This window comes from Branchiostoma lanceolatum, chromosome 16 (genome assembly GCF_035083965.1).
Source record: "Branchiostoma lanceolatum isolate klBraLanc5 chromosome 16, klBraLanc5.hap2, whole genome shotgun sequence".
Taxonomy (NCBI): Eukaryota; Metazoa; Chordata; class Leptocardii; order Amphioxiformes; family Branchiostomatidae; genus Branchiostoma; species Branchiostoma lanceolatum.
Window position 1 is genome coordinate 962,232 of NC_089737.1, and position 17,026 is coordinate 979,257.

The 17,026-nt window shown below is 41.2% G+C and overlaps 1 protein-coding gene across 1 annotated transcript in view; it reads left to right on the forward strand.

The window, feature by feature from the left end:
- LOC136422135 (sodium channel protein type 4 subunit alpha B-like) overlaps positions 1 to 17,026 on the forward strand; it is a 105,649-nt gene that overhangs the window by 15,787 nt on the left and 72,836 nt on the right. Inside the window, exon 4 of the mRNA XM_066409782.1 lies at positions 6,919 to 7,047. Within this exon, the coding sequence (XP_066265879.1) occupies positions 6,919 to 7,047 (129 nt within the window). The remainder of the gene's footprint in view (positions 1 to 6,918; positions 7,048 to 17,026) is intronic.

Sequence of the window (17,026 nt, forward strand, 5' to 3'; positions counted from 1 at the left end):
CATGTACTTCCTTTGTGTGTTTTTTCGCTTTCATAACAGTACCTTACAGTTTTAGAGATAATGATGGAACGTCTCCATATGATTTATAGTTCTACTGCCGTTTGTGAAACAAAAAGTATTCGCATTATTTGATTTCTACTACACGTGAGTGAAAATCTAAAACCTTCTTGTGTGACAAGGCGTGGTAAAGCCATAATCTGTTATTGCAAATTTTAAGGCCACCACACTAATGAAGAGATCTTTGATATCATATATAGAACAACCAAAAAAAGCGACAACAGCAAAAATAATATGAATTTATACCCATACGCATTTTACTTAAGCTACGTGTTCACTTGCATAATCTATCTTTGCATTGTGAGGTTTAAAATACTGCAACTGAATGTTGTTATTTGTAGCCTTAACATGATGCTCAGACTAGTCTTCCTATAGAGAATATTTCGCATTGTGACGTCGAGAACAATATCTAGATATGTAAACTTGCACCGTAGAAAGTAAATGTCCTTTGTCCTCTGACTTCGCTACAATTGATCAACAGCATCTCATACCTGCAATGAGCTGGCAAAATATAACCTCGGCGCCTCGAACTCTGTCTCTTTTGTATTCTGCCGTCGTCTCTCCACCCAGCGACCGTTTCTAGTGCTGTGCAAACAGCGCGTGCGTTGGACACGGGTTAGAAAGCCGTGGAAGCATCTAGAAGGTTCAAATGGCGCCGAAGATAAAGTCATCATCGTAATCTGTCTAGATTACCATCCAATAATTCAGTCTGTATGCATATTACCAGTCTCATCGCTTTATGTTTTCTAATTTCTATGTTTGCATTGGTGCTGCAGTAGAATCTGACCTGTGATAATGTCTGCTTACACAAATAAGACATGTCAACCTTCGGGAATATTCTTAGGTTTCAGTGACATCAACGCTGAGGAAATAATCCTCTCAATATTTCTCTGCTCAAAGTAACTGCTAGGTGTAAATTCTGCCAGATTTCTGTGTCTATTCCCACACGATCGACACAAATTTCCCAAGCAAGTTAAAGGAGCACCGCGCCAAGAGATGCGTCACCTATCAGATATAGGCACAGATACAATACCATCAATGAGTTTCAGCTAGCAATAGTGGGGGAGTACATGAAATGCTTGGGGAGTATCACGTGTGATTCAGATTCAGGGACATGAACTGAACCTAGAACCTTCAGATTACTACTGCCCTGACCCACCGGTGTAAAGGTCTACGCGTCATTAACTTTAGAAGCTAGTTTGTATGTTGATGAAGGTTAGACATCCAGGTAATAAGATACGCCCAAAAGAGTTACTCAAGCAACAAACTTCACAAAAGCAACGTCACAAACTCCTTAGTCACTGACGAAAAACAGCGTATGCTCTCTGACTGTTTCAAAACTGTATCCAGTTGAGTAATTATTTTTTGCTTGTATGTAGTTTTTATGTTGTAAATTTAATTCTGAACGAATGAGAAAAATATCCTTTTAGTTCCGCCAAAGAAAAGAGCTTTACTCCAATCTGCGAATGATTGGCACGATTCTGTTCTGGGAATGATGAATAATTCAGACTCAGCATTACCATGTGGGAGATAATTGCGCGCCCCCCCCCCCCCCCCCATTTTTGTGAATGAAATTGTACCGCTGTGTACAGCTTAATCCACCATTACGGGGCTTTTAACAAAAACATAAGTTTAGAATATTGAAACATTCATTGATGTATATTAGGGCACATTATATTTCAAAATGATGCTTCGAAATGTGAAGTCAAGACGTCACATCAAACCGGCAACAATAAAACAAGAAGCAAATAATCACATTTCTCCTGATTACTCCTCGGCGGTCAGTCATCATATGTCTTGAGAATAGTATCATGTATGAATTTCCTAAATATTATGTGATGAAGCATGTCGTTTATACAGAGTTAATGTCGGCAGAATACATCAATGGCTGTGCTATTTATACACAGATTGGACATATAATTATCATGTTAAACCCTGGCCTCCCGCCGGACCTCTAGGAAGAGAGAAATTTGGATTCACAATCAGGACAACCGTAACGTGCTTTCAATCCTTCTTGAACAGGGATGCTGTCTGCTTCTTGGTTGGAGTGCCTCTTCATGAAGGAGCCACAATGATACTTAACGTTACCCTTCCTCTCCACATGCATTTCACAGTGGATTCGTGATCGATCAGAATAATTTGGACTTGGCATCGTATTTCTTCCGCATAGTTTTTACAATCGTCACCATCACCACAAGGTTTCGGCTATTTGGTTCTTAGAACTTTGGATTTTATCTGTAGATACGTTTTGCATTAAAGACATGTCATACAGAAAAATGTTACGTGATATGCTTTCTGTCCGTACTAAGGCACGGTTTCATACCACCTGTAAACACAAGAATCGTATTCGATGTTGTTTGTATCATTGAAATTTAGGGTAGAATCAACATTTTAAAAATAAGTGCACAGTAAAATGATAATGAATACCCCACATGCAAGAGTTAATTGATATACATCATCTGTGATTAAGATGGATTCATTTTTCTATCAAAACCAACCCTTTCTTTTCTTTTGTCGATGCGTACCCATCATACTCAAAGATCGTCCTCACATTATGCTGTCTTGGAAGATTTATTTGGATTGCTACAAAGTGCTGTCCTGTGGATGTGTGTCGACTTTGTGCTTCCTTCGCCGTGGCAAGTCTGTGGCCCCCTGCTGTCGTGTGCGAGGGCCCCTTCCTGCGTCACAGTATCAATGAGATCTGCAGCGGCTCAGGCGTAAACATGAAAAACAACGACAGAATATGGCCTATATGCGCCACTCCAATCGATTTGGGGAACGTGACGAGGGTCCTGATTGTGCAATTTAAGATGCGAAACCGTTCCAGAATACCAAATCGACCTACCGCCATATTTGTCACCAAAACGGTGTGAAAACACTTTCGAGCCCACCTGAAGGTGCAACAGAAAGTTGATAATGTGTGAAGAAGATCATCAAAAAGTCATTTACAAATACCATGTACAAACAATACAAGACGTTTCTCCACATCATCAGTCTAGTCAATTTACTTAGAAGTAGCATTCCAACATAGATCAACGGGAAGTCTGGCAGATTTGGGTGACATGGTATGAAGTGGACACTTGTATCAATTTTTCTCGATACTTGTATGACATATTTGTATACACGTATTAGCCTTATCTTTTGCTACGGCAGAGGACAAGACCCTACCATTTTATTTCTACGCACCTTGAATGCATAATAGTGGGGGGGGGGCATATTGGGAGTTAAGACACAATCTTGGAGCAAGACCAGTAACAGAGCGTTAAAAAGTCCATAGCTTTTCTGGTTGTATTCTCACGAATATTTCTAGACTCAAGACCAGAATGTTTACCTGAACATGGATTTTCATTATCTATTTCGTTAGTACTGATAGGACGAAAATATTTTTGGTATCATTTTGGTAACTTTCCTGAAAATGATTTGTAATATTTTACCCAGTAGAGTAGTGCCAAACATAGAGCCCAGAGCGCAGAACGATAGATTGAAGTTACATGAAATAAAATAGTGTAATGGGGGAAATCAACAGAAATCGAAATGGGGCCCTATGTCGCAAGGGCTAGTGATCGGGAGGCCCTAGTGCGGGGGGAGTTTGGCACTGATTTGTTAACGTATAAACGTGCAACAATGCATCCCATCTGGAACTACAACGCTCCTGACCAAAACGGAATTATGACAGAAATAAGCCACCTCTGATGAGTTTACTGGTGAACTGGAAATGTTCTGTGTGATGGGAATTGTATGAGTAAACCTCGGGAAGAATCTTACCTCTGAGATGGACATGCGATTTCCTTCGTATAAAGATTTATGAAGTACTGGTATATTTCTTTGCCCGATGGTCCAAAAGAGATAAGTAATAACTAATACATAGTGTTATCATTAGGAACCTACTTATGTCTGAGGGCGTCAATACAGATACGAAACTGGAAGTAATTCGTGTTTGATCTTGAGGCAGTAAGACAGGGTATATGTCACTGGAACACAATACAACATGAACAGTCCCGGGCCTGCCAGTATCATGAATCATCTCATTTCAACAGTCATTGAGAACATTTTTGACAGGGTTTTTACTGAGTGGACGAAGGTGTTTTTTTCTTGGCCCTTGACAACTTCACCAATTTGTGGAAATGATAGCACTGGGTGATGAAAGTGAAGTAAAACTGGTACCGTGCATGATGATGGCGCCACCAGCTGGTTCCGTCTCCCCCAGCCTGCGGAGACGGCAGTCTGCCTAACTGTGGTGTGTGAGCTGCCGGGCCGGGGCGGGGCAGGCTTTACCTAACTATCCAACAGCTTTTCCAACTTCTTACAAAATATCGATTACAAATGGATGATATGGGTCGCACAATTAAACTGCTGCCGTGAACTACGCATCCGAAAGTCTATATTGAGCACTGTAAGAGAGATGAGGTTAGATATCATAGGGTGTTCCGTCCGCTTGGTTGACTTTGTTTTTGTAATAAAATGTTCAAAATAATCCAATTGGGGAGGTCATTCGTTTCAAACAAATAGTCCATCATTACAATAATATACTGATTCAATTCAACTGGCATTATTTTACAGCGGTAGTGTGTTTCAGGTGGTATGGCGGTACAGTATCACTTGTTCCCGATCCTATACTTAGACTCTATAGCCCGTTGAATCATTCATTAGGTGGCCATATAAACGGGACTATCTATCACGTTTCCCCTACATGCATCGATGATAGAAGCAATAAACCAATTAAGAAACTTCCGTTTGGCTTTTAAAGCACTTAGAATCAATACCATATTCTAATACTCAATGATAAATGGCAAACCCTTCTCTCCTCTTCTGTCGAACTTACCTATCAACGATGTCATATCATCGCTACCAGACAACGCTGACCAATCAACAGCCTCCCTTTACAAAAAAATCATCTACAGGAGAAGAACATTTGATAGTATTTGAATGGCTACTTAAATGGGCTATATGATAATCACGTTAATGTCCCACCTCTTCCTCGGTGTATATTGTGAGTCACAATTTTGTGACATAAGACCCGTTCTGTTTCTATAGCCATTTAGTAAAAACCACCTCCTTCGCTTCGCTCACTGCTTTATTCCTTCCTAGGTACTTTGCCCCTCGTGAGGTTATATGGGGGTATGCAAGATGATGATTCCATCTCTATATGGATCGTGCAGGCATTATGTCAGCATATACATCTGGTAGGGGTTGTGGGCATTTATTGTATTTAAGATAGTATTCCCTCATATCACCTCTGACGGTGTCAAACCGCACTTTCAAAACATCTTACTACCCTGTCGGTGCCTCTCATTTGACAAGTTTGGAAGCTGTCAATTTTATATATGTATCCTATATCATATATAACGCTGTATGGATTTATTGACATTTACGTCGAATCATAATAGCTAAAGGACCCCCCTTAAAGATAACGCCCATGTAGCTGCCCTGCGTTCCCTGATGCCGTATATACATTTCGAACAAAGGTTTGCAGGACTTCGAACCTCTGCTTGTAATTGAACATTCCAATCGCGTGAGTGGCGCAATGGTGGCGCCAGACATATCGTGTTGGCTGGCATTTTGTGAGAAACACTGTCTGTCTGCAGGGACCATCCAGGCAGGACAGTAATACTGGTCTGTCATAGCCCATGTCTGTATAGCTTACCCTGCTAACATCAATGACATGCGTAATCTCACGCCCAGCATATGTATGTCAGGGTAGAGACTCCGATCTGGCCATGCCAACATAAATGTACAGTACGACAAACTTAGTACAGCAGACAAATACAACTTCCAACTTTGTCAAACGTCTTATTCGTTCATTACTGTAAATGCATTTGATTTCACGGTGGTTGTATTTCGCGGTAACAGGTTGTCGCAGTGTTTTAAGTTCTGAAACAATTCTTAGGACTGTACAATAAGCTTCCAAAGTACATATTACTTTACGAATTATCGATTTTACCATATCGGAGTTTCCTGACATATATTTGATATCCAGCTTGCCGTGTCTGTCTGTTCTCCCTGGCAATCTGATGAGAATCTTCTTCTTTTTTAAAAACTTGAGACTAATAATGGTAATGGTGAATTAAGATTTTATAAAAAAGCTAAAAACAGAATACACTAGAAGAGAAACCTAGTTACTGTTACTATATAGTTTTGATTTAAAATCAGCAAAGTTAGAATTAGCGCCCACCCTCTTGAAATTGAAAAAGGGCGGTACAAGAAGTTACCTGTGGGAGAAAGATTGTGTAACTACTGTATGTACAAAGTGGTGGATGACGAAATACACTTTATGTCAAACTGTCCCTTAAATGATCATGAGGAAAGAAAAGAGCTATCTAAAGAAGCCACCAAAACTTATTACAATTTCCAAACGTTTACTGTTAAGCTCTCAAAACCCACTCATCGCAGAAAAAGTGGGTCACGTCGTCATCCACAGCTTCCAAAAAAGAAGTCAACCCAAAAAGATCCCCAAAAGCTTAGATTGTATCAGTCCGTAGCAGTTTGTAGAATAGTCACTTGTTCCACCTTTATTAACTGTCATCATTATTAACTGGCACTATCTGTATGCTTTTTCAATATATTGTTTCATGTTGCAATTAGCCCTTGAGCAGGAACTTGCAAATAAAACTCAGACTCAGAGACAAAAATCTTCACCGTCTTGACTCTCTGTCCACCATGCACACACCGCCACCACAAACTTTCATCATATGACGTAGAGAGTGACCCCATTTGAAGTTGATGGGCAATAGCACGGTCTACACGACAATGCGAACATGATTCTTTTTTAGTCTGTCGTACTTACTCAACAGGATCCTAATTTAGACCAAACGCTTAGTTATCTCATTCATTCATTCGCTCGTTCTTACCTTCCTTCTACAGATTCATATTCAACGGCATTTACACAATAGAAATGCTGGTGAAGCTTTCAGCCAGGGGTTACGCCCTCCAACACTTCACTTACTTGAGGGACCCTTGGAACTGGCTGGATTTCGCTGTTGTCGTGCTAGCGTAAGTACAGCGATACTATTTGTATAACTAATTTTTGAACGGGTCGCCATCTTAGTTGCCACCCACCGGGTGAGTGTTACGGGGAAGTAAAAGCTGACCGGTTGTGCCTTCTGATTATCAGATATGCTGACAAAATGCGGCGCCGGTAAAGTACCACAGTTTGTTGTCGCCTTCTGTAGAACTGCTGACGTTTTAATGTTGCTCAGAAGTAGATTATGAAGTGTGGCCGCGGCGACTCTGGTGGGAGGACTTATTTGACCCCTAATCTCTATAATGAGGGCCTGCATGGGGGGTCCCGACAACGCTCTACGCTAAATTCGGAGGGCCGGCTACGTAATACGCTAAATTCAGAAAGCCTCCCTACGCTCTACGCTGAATTCAGACAAGCCTCCCTACGCTCTACGCTAAATTATGGAGCGGTCGGCAACGCTCTACGTAAAATTAAAACGGCCGATTATGCTCTACGTAAAAGGGGCATGCAGGCCCTCTATAATATCAATATCGAGAGATATTTAGCAATTGGGGGTCTGGCATCCAGGCTATGCGACGACTGTTTGTTCATTATGAAGGTCTCACATGTACATGTAACATTAGTTTAACGTTGCTAACTTTTTTATACAGTCTTCTTTGTAGCAAATATTCAAATGTAACGGGCTCCTTGCTGGGTGCCCATTACGGAACCCATGGAGAAAATGGCGTCTGTACGGAAGAAAGTTCCGCACAGGAATTCCAGTACTAAAAAAGTCTCAGTACCGGAGCTCCTGTGCTGATGACCACTTGTCCATTGCTGAAAAAGGAACCTATTACATTTGTATATTTGCTTCTTTGGACAGGAATATAACGTTAGTTCGTGAACCTAATTAACCTACATGTTACACTTTATACTATTGCCTGTCCAGGGGTTTCTGTAAAAACCAGGGCCCCGCAGGGCACCCCGAGCCCACGGGGCACCCCGCGTGGTAACCCGCAGGTACAGTGCCTTCACTAAGCCCAAATGTTATCATTATTATTATCATAAAGATAAAAACAGGGCTTGGACTTTTGCAAATATCGGAATTTGAGGCGAAGTCGATTCAGACCATTTCTATCTCCCGCCGGCGACAGGTGACAAGACAAACGGAGGCGCCGTCGTTGCCAGTGAGTTGGTGGGCCGAGGGAAAAACAGCGTTGTGCGCCCCCCTCCCCACTACCAGTGCCGCACTACAATTCTGGCCGGTCGCATCGGGCTTTTGTTTTCCCCAGTTCACCTCTAGTTACAGCCAAAAAAAAAAAAACAAGAAAAATCTGAAATACTCCAGTAGTCACCAGGCTTTCCTCATGTTTTTGTAAACATTGTTGAAGTTTCATGATGCCGAGTTACACGCACTTTCTTCCCGCGAAAACTGGTATTGAGACATCACGCCGCATCACGAAAATTCGACCAATGACATGCAAGTCTCGCGGTTCACGAGATGTAAGCGCGAATCCATGGGATTTTATCGGAAATTGATATTTTTTGCGAGGAGTTTGAAGGCTTGAATCGGACGAATTTTGATCAAATCAGGTGGAAGTTACCGGAGAAATTGACCGGGGATCCGGAAAACATTGGATGTCTTGAGGGCATTTTGTCTAAATGTCTAATTCCCTACTCTCACCTCTCAAATAAATGTACCGGTACGTTGTTGTTTTTTCGCCTCAAAATCCGCCCGTTACATTCTTATTTTAGACGTTACGTTTATTATTTTTTGAAAAATTGGGGCTTTGGGATCCCTCTAAAATCGGAAGTTTAGGTTTTTCTGCCCATGTTTCCCCGGTATTTTTGCTATTTTTCGGCCTAGCGGTGTTGATTTCCCCGCCCGGCGCTATGACCCGGCATTTGTGAAATCCTTACGGCACTCATAACATATGGGTCAATCTCGCTATGATGTTACAAAGTTGACGTTGCTATTGGGCGAAAATAAGACGCCACACTGACATTTCAAAATACAATTTTCATGTGAATATCTTTGACAGTCTCTGTTTACATTATTTACGTCATAAACCAAAGCACGCTGATCAAAAACATGTCGCCGTAGTTCAGTGCACAGGAAAGAATTTAATGACCACTATTGGCAGCGCGGCAGAAAAATAATTCGTTCACAGAAGACATATTACACATAAAAACAGCAATTATAACTTTACTTCCCTTGTGATATGTGTTTTGAGGCCGCAAAATCTCAGAAAGGCAGAAATTTGTTGGTAAACAACAGCACGTTTCGCCATCGAAACATGTCGGCGGCACCACCAGGCGTGGTGACAGTAAAACTAGCAGCATATTGCATAGTGTGTATAATGATCTTTAAAATGATACCGTTAACGCGTGGAAAATATTATATTTTGGGGCAACAATAGACAAAGAATCCCATCTAGTTTAGAAGGGTTGACATTTTAAAATAACCGTAAGATTTTCCAAATTTAGCGCTCAAGTGTGGTTTCTATTGTATTGTAGGCCCAACCCTGGGAACTCGAAGTCCGAGCGTCTCACAAAAACTTTGTTCTCGACGCTATGGAGCAAAAGTTTATGGACATAACCCTTTTTTTGGTGTTCATATTTGTTTTTTTAGGGGGTAATGACTTTAGAAAATATGATTAGGTACAATTAGTTATCTGATGATTTTGATGATATGTCAGTAATAATAAATGATAATGATATCCATGTATAACAATTTACCTTGATCAATTGCTTCAAGTTCCAAGTAGAAAATACATGTATCATGTATACATTTTCACTTGTTGAATTTGAAAGCACCGTTGGCCCCCGGTTAGGGGTCATAGCGGGGAACCTATGCCCAATTTTTGAAAATTATTATTATAGTTTGCGAAGTAGCGAGGGAGATCATCATGATTTGAACAATTCACAGCTATGTACAGTTTTTATGTTCAATATTTTTATACTTAATAGGTATGGTCCTCAGACATAATTGAGTAGATATAACCTACCTGCTTATTATCTTATTTCCCTTGGACAGTTGTATGGACACAGTTTTACCTCGACTGTCAATTTTGAAATTTTCCGGGGGGTACTTTTATTTCAGGGGGTACTTATATTAGATTTTGAAGATTTGTCCGGGGGGTACTTCTATTCTAGAGGGAACTTCTATTTGAGAGGTGAGAGTATTGTCTAATTCCCTATCACGAGGGCCTGCATGCCCTTTTTCCGTAAGGCGTAATCAGGCCGTTTTAGACTTCGTAATCCGTAATCAGCCACCCAAAACCAACGTAATTCGTAATCGGTACATTGGTCGTAACGCGTAATTGGTCACTTTGATTCAACGTAAAACGTAGGCAGTTACCTTTATGCAACGTAAAACGTAATCTACCAGCAAAATGTAGGCTTATTTCCAGCAAAGTCTCCCGGCAAAGTTGCCCCTCAAGATGCAGGAAATAGCATTTCAGAGGGTAAAGATCTCAAAATTTTCCCGTGAAACATGCGCCCAGACCCACTTAGTATTGTCGCGCCTCTGGTAAAAAATATGTTCTGAGGGCGTCGCCCCCAAATGTCAAGCTGGAATCATTGTGTATTTTTCAATCAAAGAGATGCCATAAAACATAGCTTAGATTACCAGCCAAATGTGCCCCTAAAAATGCAGGAAATAGCGTTTCAAAGGGTAAAGATTTCAAAATTTTCTTGGGGTGCATGCCGTCGGGCCCACCTGCGATTGTTACATGCACGCCTCCGGCGAAAATATGTCGGGAGGGCAAACAATCTAGCAGAAACCCTTGTGTACTTTTCACTATAAGTGCAGATATTGCCCCTCAAAATGTATTTGAGCGGGTCGAGATTTTACCATTTTCCCGGGTATTCTCTCGGATCCACCTACAATCGCCGGGCCGCTCCGGCGCGATATATGTCGGGACTCGGGGCATTGCGCACCATACCATTAAACTCTTGTATATTCTTTTCACTTATAGATATGTCATCAAACATAGCTTAGTGTAACAGCAAAATTTGGCACTCAAAATCAAAGTTATAGCGTTGCAGGGGGTCAAGATTTTCAAAATTTTCCCGGACGTCTCGCGCCTTCGCCGCTCGACGTGGTTAACGTACGTTCAGCAATATCTTGCTGTCCCCTCCCATACAAAATTCCCTGCCGCCGTCACGGCTACTCATTATAATTACTATACTCATTATAGTTACTAGTACGGTTTAGTGTGGTCATCAACAGATTCATTGTCACCACAATAAATATAGAAATTAATAGTTTTGATGCAGAACTAGATAGTTGAATCATGCGTTAAGTGTTTAAGTCGGTTGGGAAGCCTCATGATTTAACGTAATTCGTAATCAGCTATGAAAATTTAACGTAATTCGTAATCGGCGGCAAAAATTTTCCGTAAATCGTAATCACTACCCCCCCATGCAGGCCCTCATTTAGTACATACATTATGACAATCGGTTGTGTGTATTTATGGCACATCGCGTCACAGCGAAGCAAGTCAGTGACTTTCGTCCACAAACTGGGCCCCGCGGGTCACTATCGGGTTTTTACAGAAATCCCATCAAGGGCTCCTGTTCGGTCCATGGCTTGGCGGAAAGACCTGTCCGGTCCGGACAGAGGAAAAACCTGTCCAGTCTATTTAGAAAGGTTGAGTCCCCTGGCAGAAAGTGCATAGCAAGCAGTCTGACGTGTTGCTGTATATCCCAACATGATGTGCATTGATTGGATGAATGGGGGTCTGCATGCAAATCTCATTGCTTACGCCACATTCAGAAAGTTTAGCGACAGTGTAGCACTGTAGAACTGTTGTATGAGACCTAGAGTAGAACAGTAGTGGGAGACCCTGCGAGGTCCCGAATAGAGATGACCTAGATACAAGGAGACTAGAGACTCTAAGAGTAGAGCGATAGTAAGGTTCCCGTTGGAATGATACGCTGTGTTGGACCGTACGTCCCGAGGTTAAAGAGTAAGCACCATACCTACATACAGTACGAGGCCTAGTCTACATTTGTCACATTGTCACACTGGTGTCGGAAGTGGGTTGCTGCTGAGATTTTCTCTATTTTCTCGGAAGCTGTGTTGAGTGCAACGACAACAAGAATGGCGGGCAAGGCTGATCTTACTCTCTTGGCGAAATTTACGGGACGGGACGTGAACACCATAAGCCCCGCCCCCTGTTCTATTTCGAACACCTCCGTCAAAAACAGCCCCTGACAGACAAAAACGGCCACGTGCTTGGCTATCTAATATACAGACTGTCTTTTGTTGAGCTTTTTTGGCTCTCGAAACCCTTTCAGAGCGGACCAAAGAAAAATGTTATGCCTTCTTTGTGGACGGCTGTATCCAGCAAGTTGGGTTGTTTGAGGAGGGGGTAGATGTAGTTACGATGAGAGCGAAATGTTTTCAGTCCATGCGGAAGCGGGTTGCCTCGCATAGCATTACCTTGTTGGTGACCATCAGAGCCGGATTTTTGACAAGCAGCTGATGCACATGTAAAACAGGTTACGTTTATTTGTGACAGGTTTCCCACTATATGTTGACCGCATGAATTGCAGCTGCATGTCCTTTAGTAATTAACCATCAAAATGCAATTCTTTTACTTACCGTGTCGCATTCATATTAGTCAGTTTCATACACAAGTACAGAAGAGGCGGAACTCTGTACTAGCGGACTTTGTACTAAATTGTAGTAGTTGTCAATGTGTTTTAAGCTCCCTCCTCATGAATGCCCGAGCCATTTTCTTTTTCATTTCGTTTTTTTCCAGAGCATACATGCAGCCAATGCAGTGAAAAACCTGTGACAGATGTACAATACCCTGCTTAACACGTGCCATTTCTGTCCAAATAGCGCTGTTCTTGACGGAAGTGTTCCAAATAGAACGGGGTTCTATATGTTCGATATGGTGTTCGACTGGAACGGTCCATTGTTATGTGGCCAGTTGTAGTGAAACCATATAGGCGTTAAGTCAAGGAATTGTTGTTGAATCACCCGTGCTGAACTGCCCCAGCTGGTGCCAAATTCCGAGTTTGACCTGAAAAGGACTTGGGGGTCATCCGAGTGGGTGCCTTCGAAGTGAGGAGCTACGTAAGGAGGGTTAACTCCAAAGGAAGTACAGACCAGGTCTGACGGGGGCGGGTCCCATTATCCCATTCATTCATTATCAGGTGGCTATAGCCAGTATAGGTCCCTTGCTCAACAACAATTCCAAGGCCCATCGTCCATGATAAAACACGGCCATTTTTGTAACAGCTTTATTACCCTCAAATTTACTTTCAATGTAGAAAACGTTATGAAAAACAGTCAAGAAACGTTAACCACGCCGAGTTTGAGCTCAATCGAAAATAAACTCACTGGTCTGTCATCGTTACTACAGGAAGCTGGTAAAAAATCACTAAAATTACGATGTACAAGACATCAACATAACAAACACAAAAACAAGAAAAACTGGTTTAATGACAACTGTGCAACGGCCAGACGTGACCTAAACAATCTTGGTAAACTACTTTCAAAAAACTCCCGTGACCCTTTCATTAGAGGCAAGTACTTCAAAATGAAAAAGATTACACTTGACTTATTAGAAAAACGAAAAAGGTCATACAAAGACAATATTCTACAACAGCTTAATTCCCAAACCAGCAACAATCCTTCAACATTTTGGCAACTAATCAAACAATTTAAAACATCTGGTCGTGTATCCACTGAGGAAGCAGTGGACAGTCAAGCTCTCCATACATACTTCAAACAGTTGTATGGAAGTGATGAAAAATCCAACTTACCCAAAACAAACAATGGCTTCCATATTCACATTGAAAATAAACTGAATGAAATGGAAACCGAACTGTCAAAACACAACCCTTTAGATACAGTAATACAAGCCAGCGAAATCAATCAAGCAATCTCACAATTAAAGAATGGTAAAGCCTCAGGCAATGATCTTATATTAAATAAAATGTTGAAATGTGCCGCACATGTTCTAACAAAGCCGTTAGCAATTTTATTCAACCTAATCATGTCATCAGGCCACTTCCCTAAACAATGGTGTGAAAGCCACATCGTGCCACTTCACAAAGGAGGCTCTAAAGAGGACCTGAATGATTATAGAGGAATTTCTGTAACAAGTTGCCTAGCCAAATTGTTTACCACAATACTGAACACCAGCCTCTCTAACTATTTAGACGAGCATTCACTTCTCTCCCCAAACCAATCAGGATTTCAAAAGAATTTTGGAACACGAGATAACATTTTCGTTGTTGACTCCTTAACATCTAAATACGTTAATTCCAATAAACGCCTATATGCTTGTTTTGTAGACTTCAGGAAAGCTTTCGACAGTGTGTGGAGAGAAGGCCTTCGCTATAAAATACTCAGCTCAGGAATAGGTAGAAAATTCTATGAATTAATCAAATCCATGTATTCTAACTCCCAGACGTGCGTCAAAACTTCCACAGGTCTCACTCCTTTATTCGACACGGACAGAGGTGTAAAGCAGGGCTGTAATCTCAGCCCTACACCTTTCAACCTGTTTATTAATGACCTTGCTAAAGAGTTAGATAACCCCGAATGCGTACCTCCCACTTTGCACAATCTTTTTGTCTCTTGTCTACTTTATGCCGATGACGTGGTGACTTTCTCAGAGACCGAAGAAGGGTTACAACATGCTTTAGACAGACTTGATATGTTTTGCACAAAATGGAAATTACAACGATACAAGTGAATCAGAAAAAAACAAAAGTGGTGATTTTTAACAAAACTGGACGCCTATTCAAGGACGTGAATTTTTTCATTGGTTCAGAGAGCATTGAAACCGCAAGTTCTTACTGCTATTTAGGTTTGATGTTGTCGTCATTGGGCAGTTTTTCTCTTGCCAAAAATCAATTATCACAAAAATCACGTGAAGCCATTTTCAGTCTCAAACATTTGATTCGCTCACCATTGTCTCCTAAGGCCCTGTTAAGGATAAACAACGCATGTATTAAGTCTATCATGTTGTACGGTTGCGAAATCTGGGGAAAGGATTACAGTGAACAATAAGTGTCCTATCGAGATAATTCAAAACAGATTTTGTAATAATATACTTGGTGTCCAAAGAAGCTCAAGTAACGTAGCATGTAGAGCGGAGCTGGGTATATTTCCAGTCAATCTAGATGTTTCAGTCCGCATTGTCAAATACTGGCTACGACTCAGACAACTAGACATTTCCTCACATCCTCTCCAAGAAGACGCACTTCTGTCACAACAGCATATACCTGTGAATAATCGTAGGAAAAACTGGACTCAACATGTAAAGAAAGTACTTGACAATTGTGGCAGCTCATACATTTGGTATACCGACAACCCTAATATAGACATTAGACAGACATGTGCACTGTTAAGAAGAAGATTAGAAGATATGTATATTCAAACAAATATAAGCTGGTGTGTAACGCCGAAGGGCAGTTATACCGGCTATACAGATACAGATACATTCTTTCATAACCTGTTGAAAGATGAAGGAAAACTAAGATTTTACAAAAACGTAAAAACGATCTGCGACATGGAAAATTATCTGTATCATAATGACTTTGACCAATGTGCGGCAATATGTAAGATAAGAATTATTGCGCACCCATTAGAAGTAGAGAAAGGGAGATACAAATGTAAATGTAAACACTGTGCAACGAAAGCAGTGGAAAATGAAATACATTTTATATGTGAATGTCCCGAATTTGAAGCTGAAAGAAACAGATTATTCACGAAAGTATCCGAAATCTCCAAAAACTTTTCTAGATTAAGAAATACACAGAAACTCGTATTCCTTTTAAAATCTTCCAACCCACTCATCATTGAAAGTGTGGGACTTTTTATTTTCCACTGCTTACAGAGAAGAAATCAAACGCCGCATTAGTACCGTAGATATAGAAACTTACTGTAGAATAGCAATATAGAATGATCTTGTATTACATTGCATACCTTTTGTTTTACCTCATAAGCTAAGTTATAAGCTATTGCAAATGCATTTTTCCTTGTAGTCCTTGGTATACCTTGTGCATTGTATGCATGTACAGTCAAATCTGCCTAGGCGACCACCTCTTCAACGCGACCACCTGGCCATGGCGACCGCTTTTTCTCGGTCCCGAAAAATTTCCCCATAGGCACAAGCATTAAGCGGCCTGCCCAAGGCAACCACCCGTCCAACGCGACCGCGACCACCACGAGTTGGGACTGCACAGAGCACAATCCCTGGCCATGGCGACGGTTTTCTAGTGTGTGGTGGCATCGGATTTTGCTGTCGGATTTCGCGAAAATATTTTTAAGACCTTGACGGACAAAAATATATGACTAGCATCGATTCCTCCATTAAGTGTTTTGATAAAACGTTCCCACTATAAACATTGTTGTTGTGCCCATCACAATCTTATAATTTACCGGAAGCTCGGTTCGGTTTGAACTCAATTTTCAATACGATCACGTAGTGCATGGCGTCAAAAAGTCAGATTTCAGATTTTTATGTGCGTGTGTGTACTCAAACGTAACGTGTGAATACGGGAGTGCGCTGCGAGATCATAGAGGCAGACATCTTTTTTTAGTCAAAAGTATGACGAAAATTTGTACACGATGTAGTATACAAATATTACAACGATAACAAAAATGTTATTTCTGTAGGATCTTTCTGTCAATGAAAATTGAACCTGGTGGGGGTCATGCTGTCTTAAATCATATAAATTTCCATCCATATACGTAGTACACTGTATATTCTTAACACCTCGTCCCGGAAACATGTTATGACCGTTCTTACTCGGTCCCCCGGGTGGTCGCCTTGGGCAGGTTTGACTGTACACTATATATTACATAAAATTGGCGCAAAAAGCTTAAGAATGATCAAATTGCATCTTCTTTTGACAAAGTCATGCTTCTTAGATTGCAGAACAAAAAACACTAGTACCTTTCAGGACTCCTGGAGTTGCAACATGTGCACTTGATCGTGAGAATAGATGGGGACAGTGCCAAGGAGGTTGAACACGAAAATGAGACATCTAGATCTG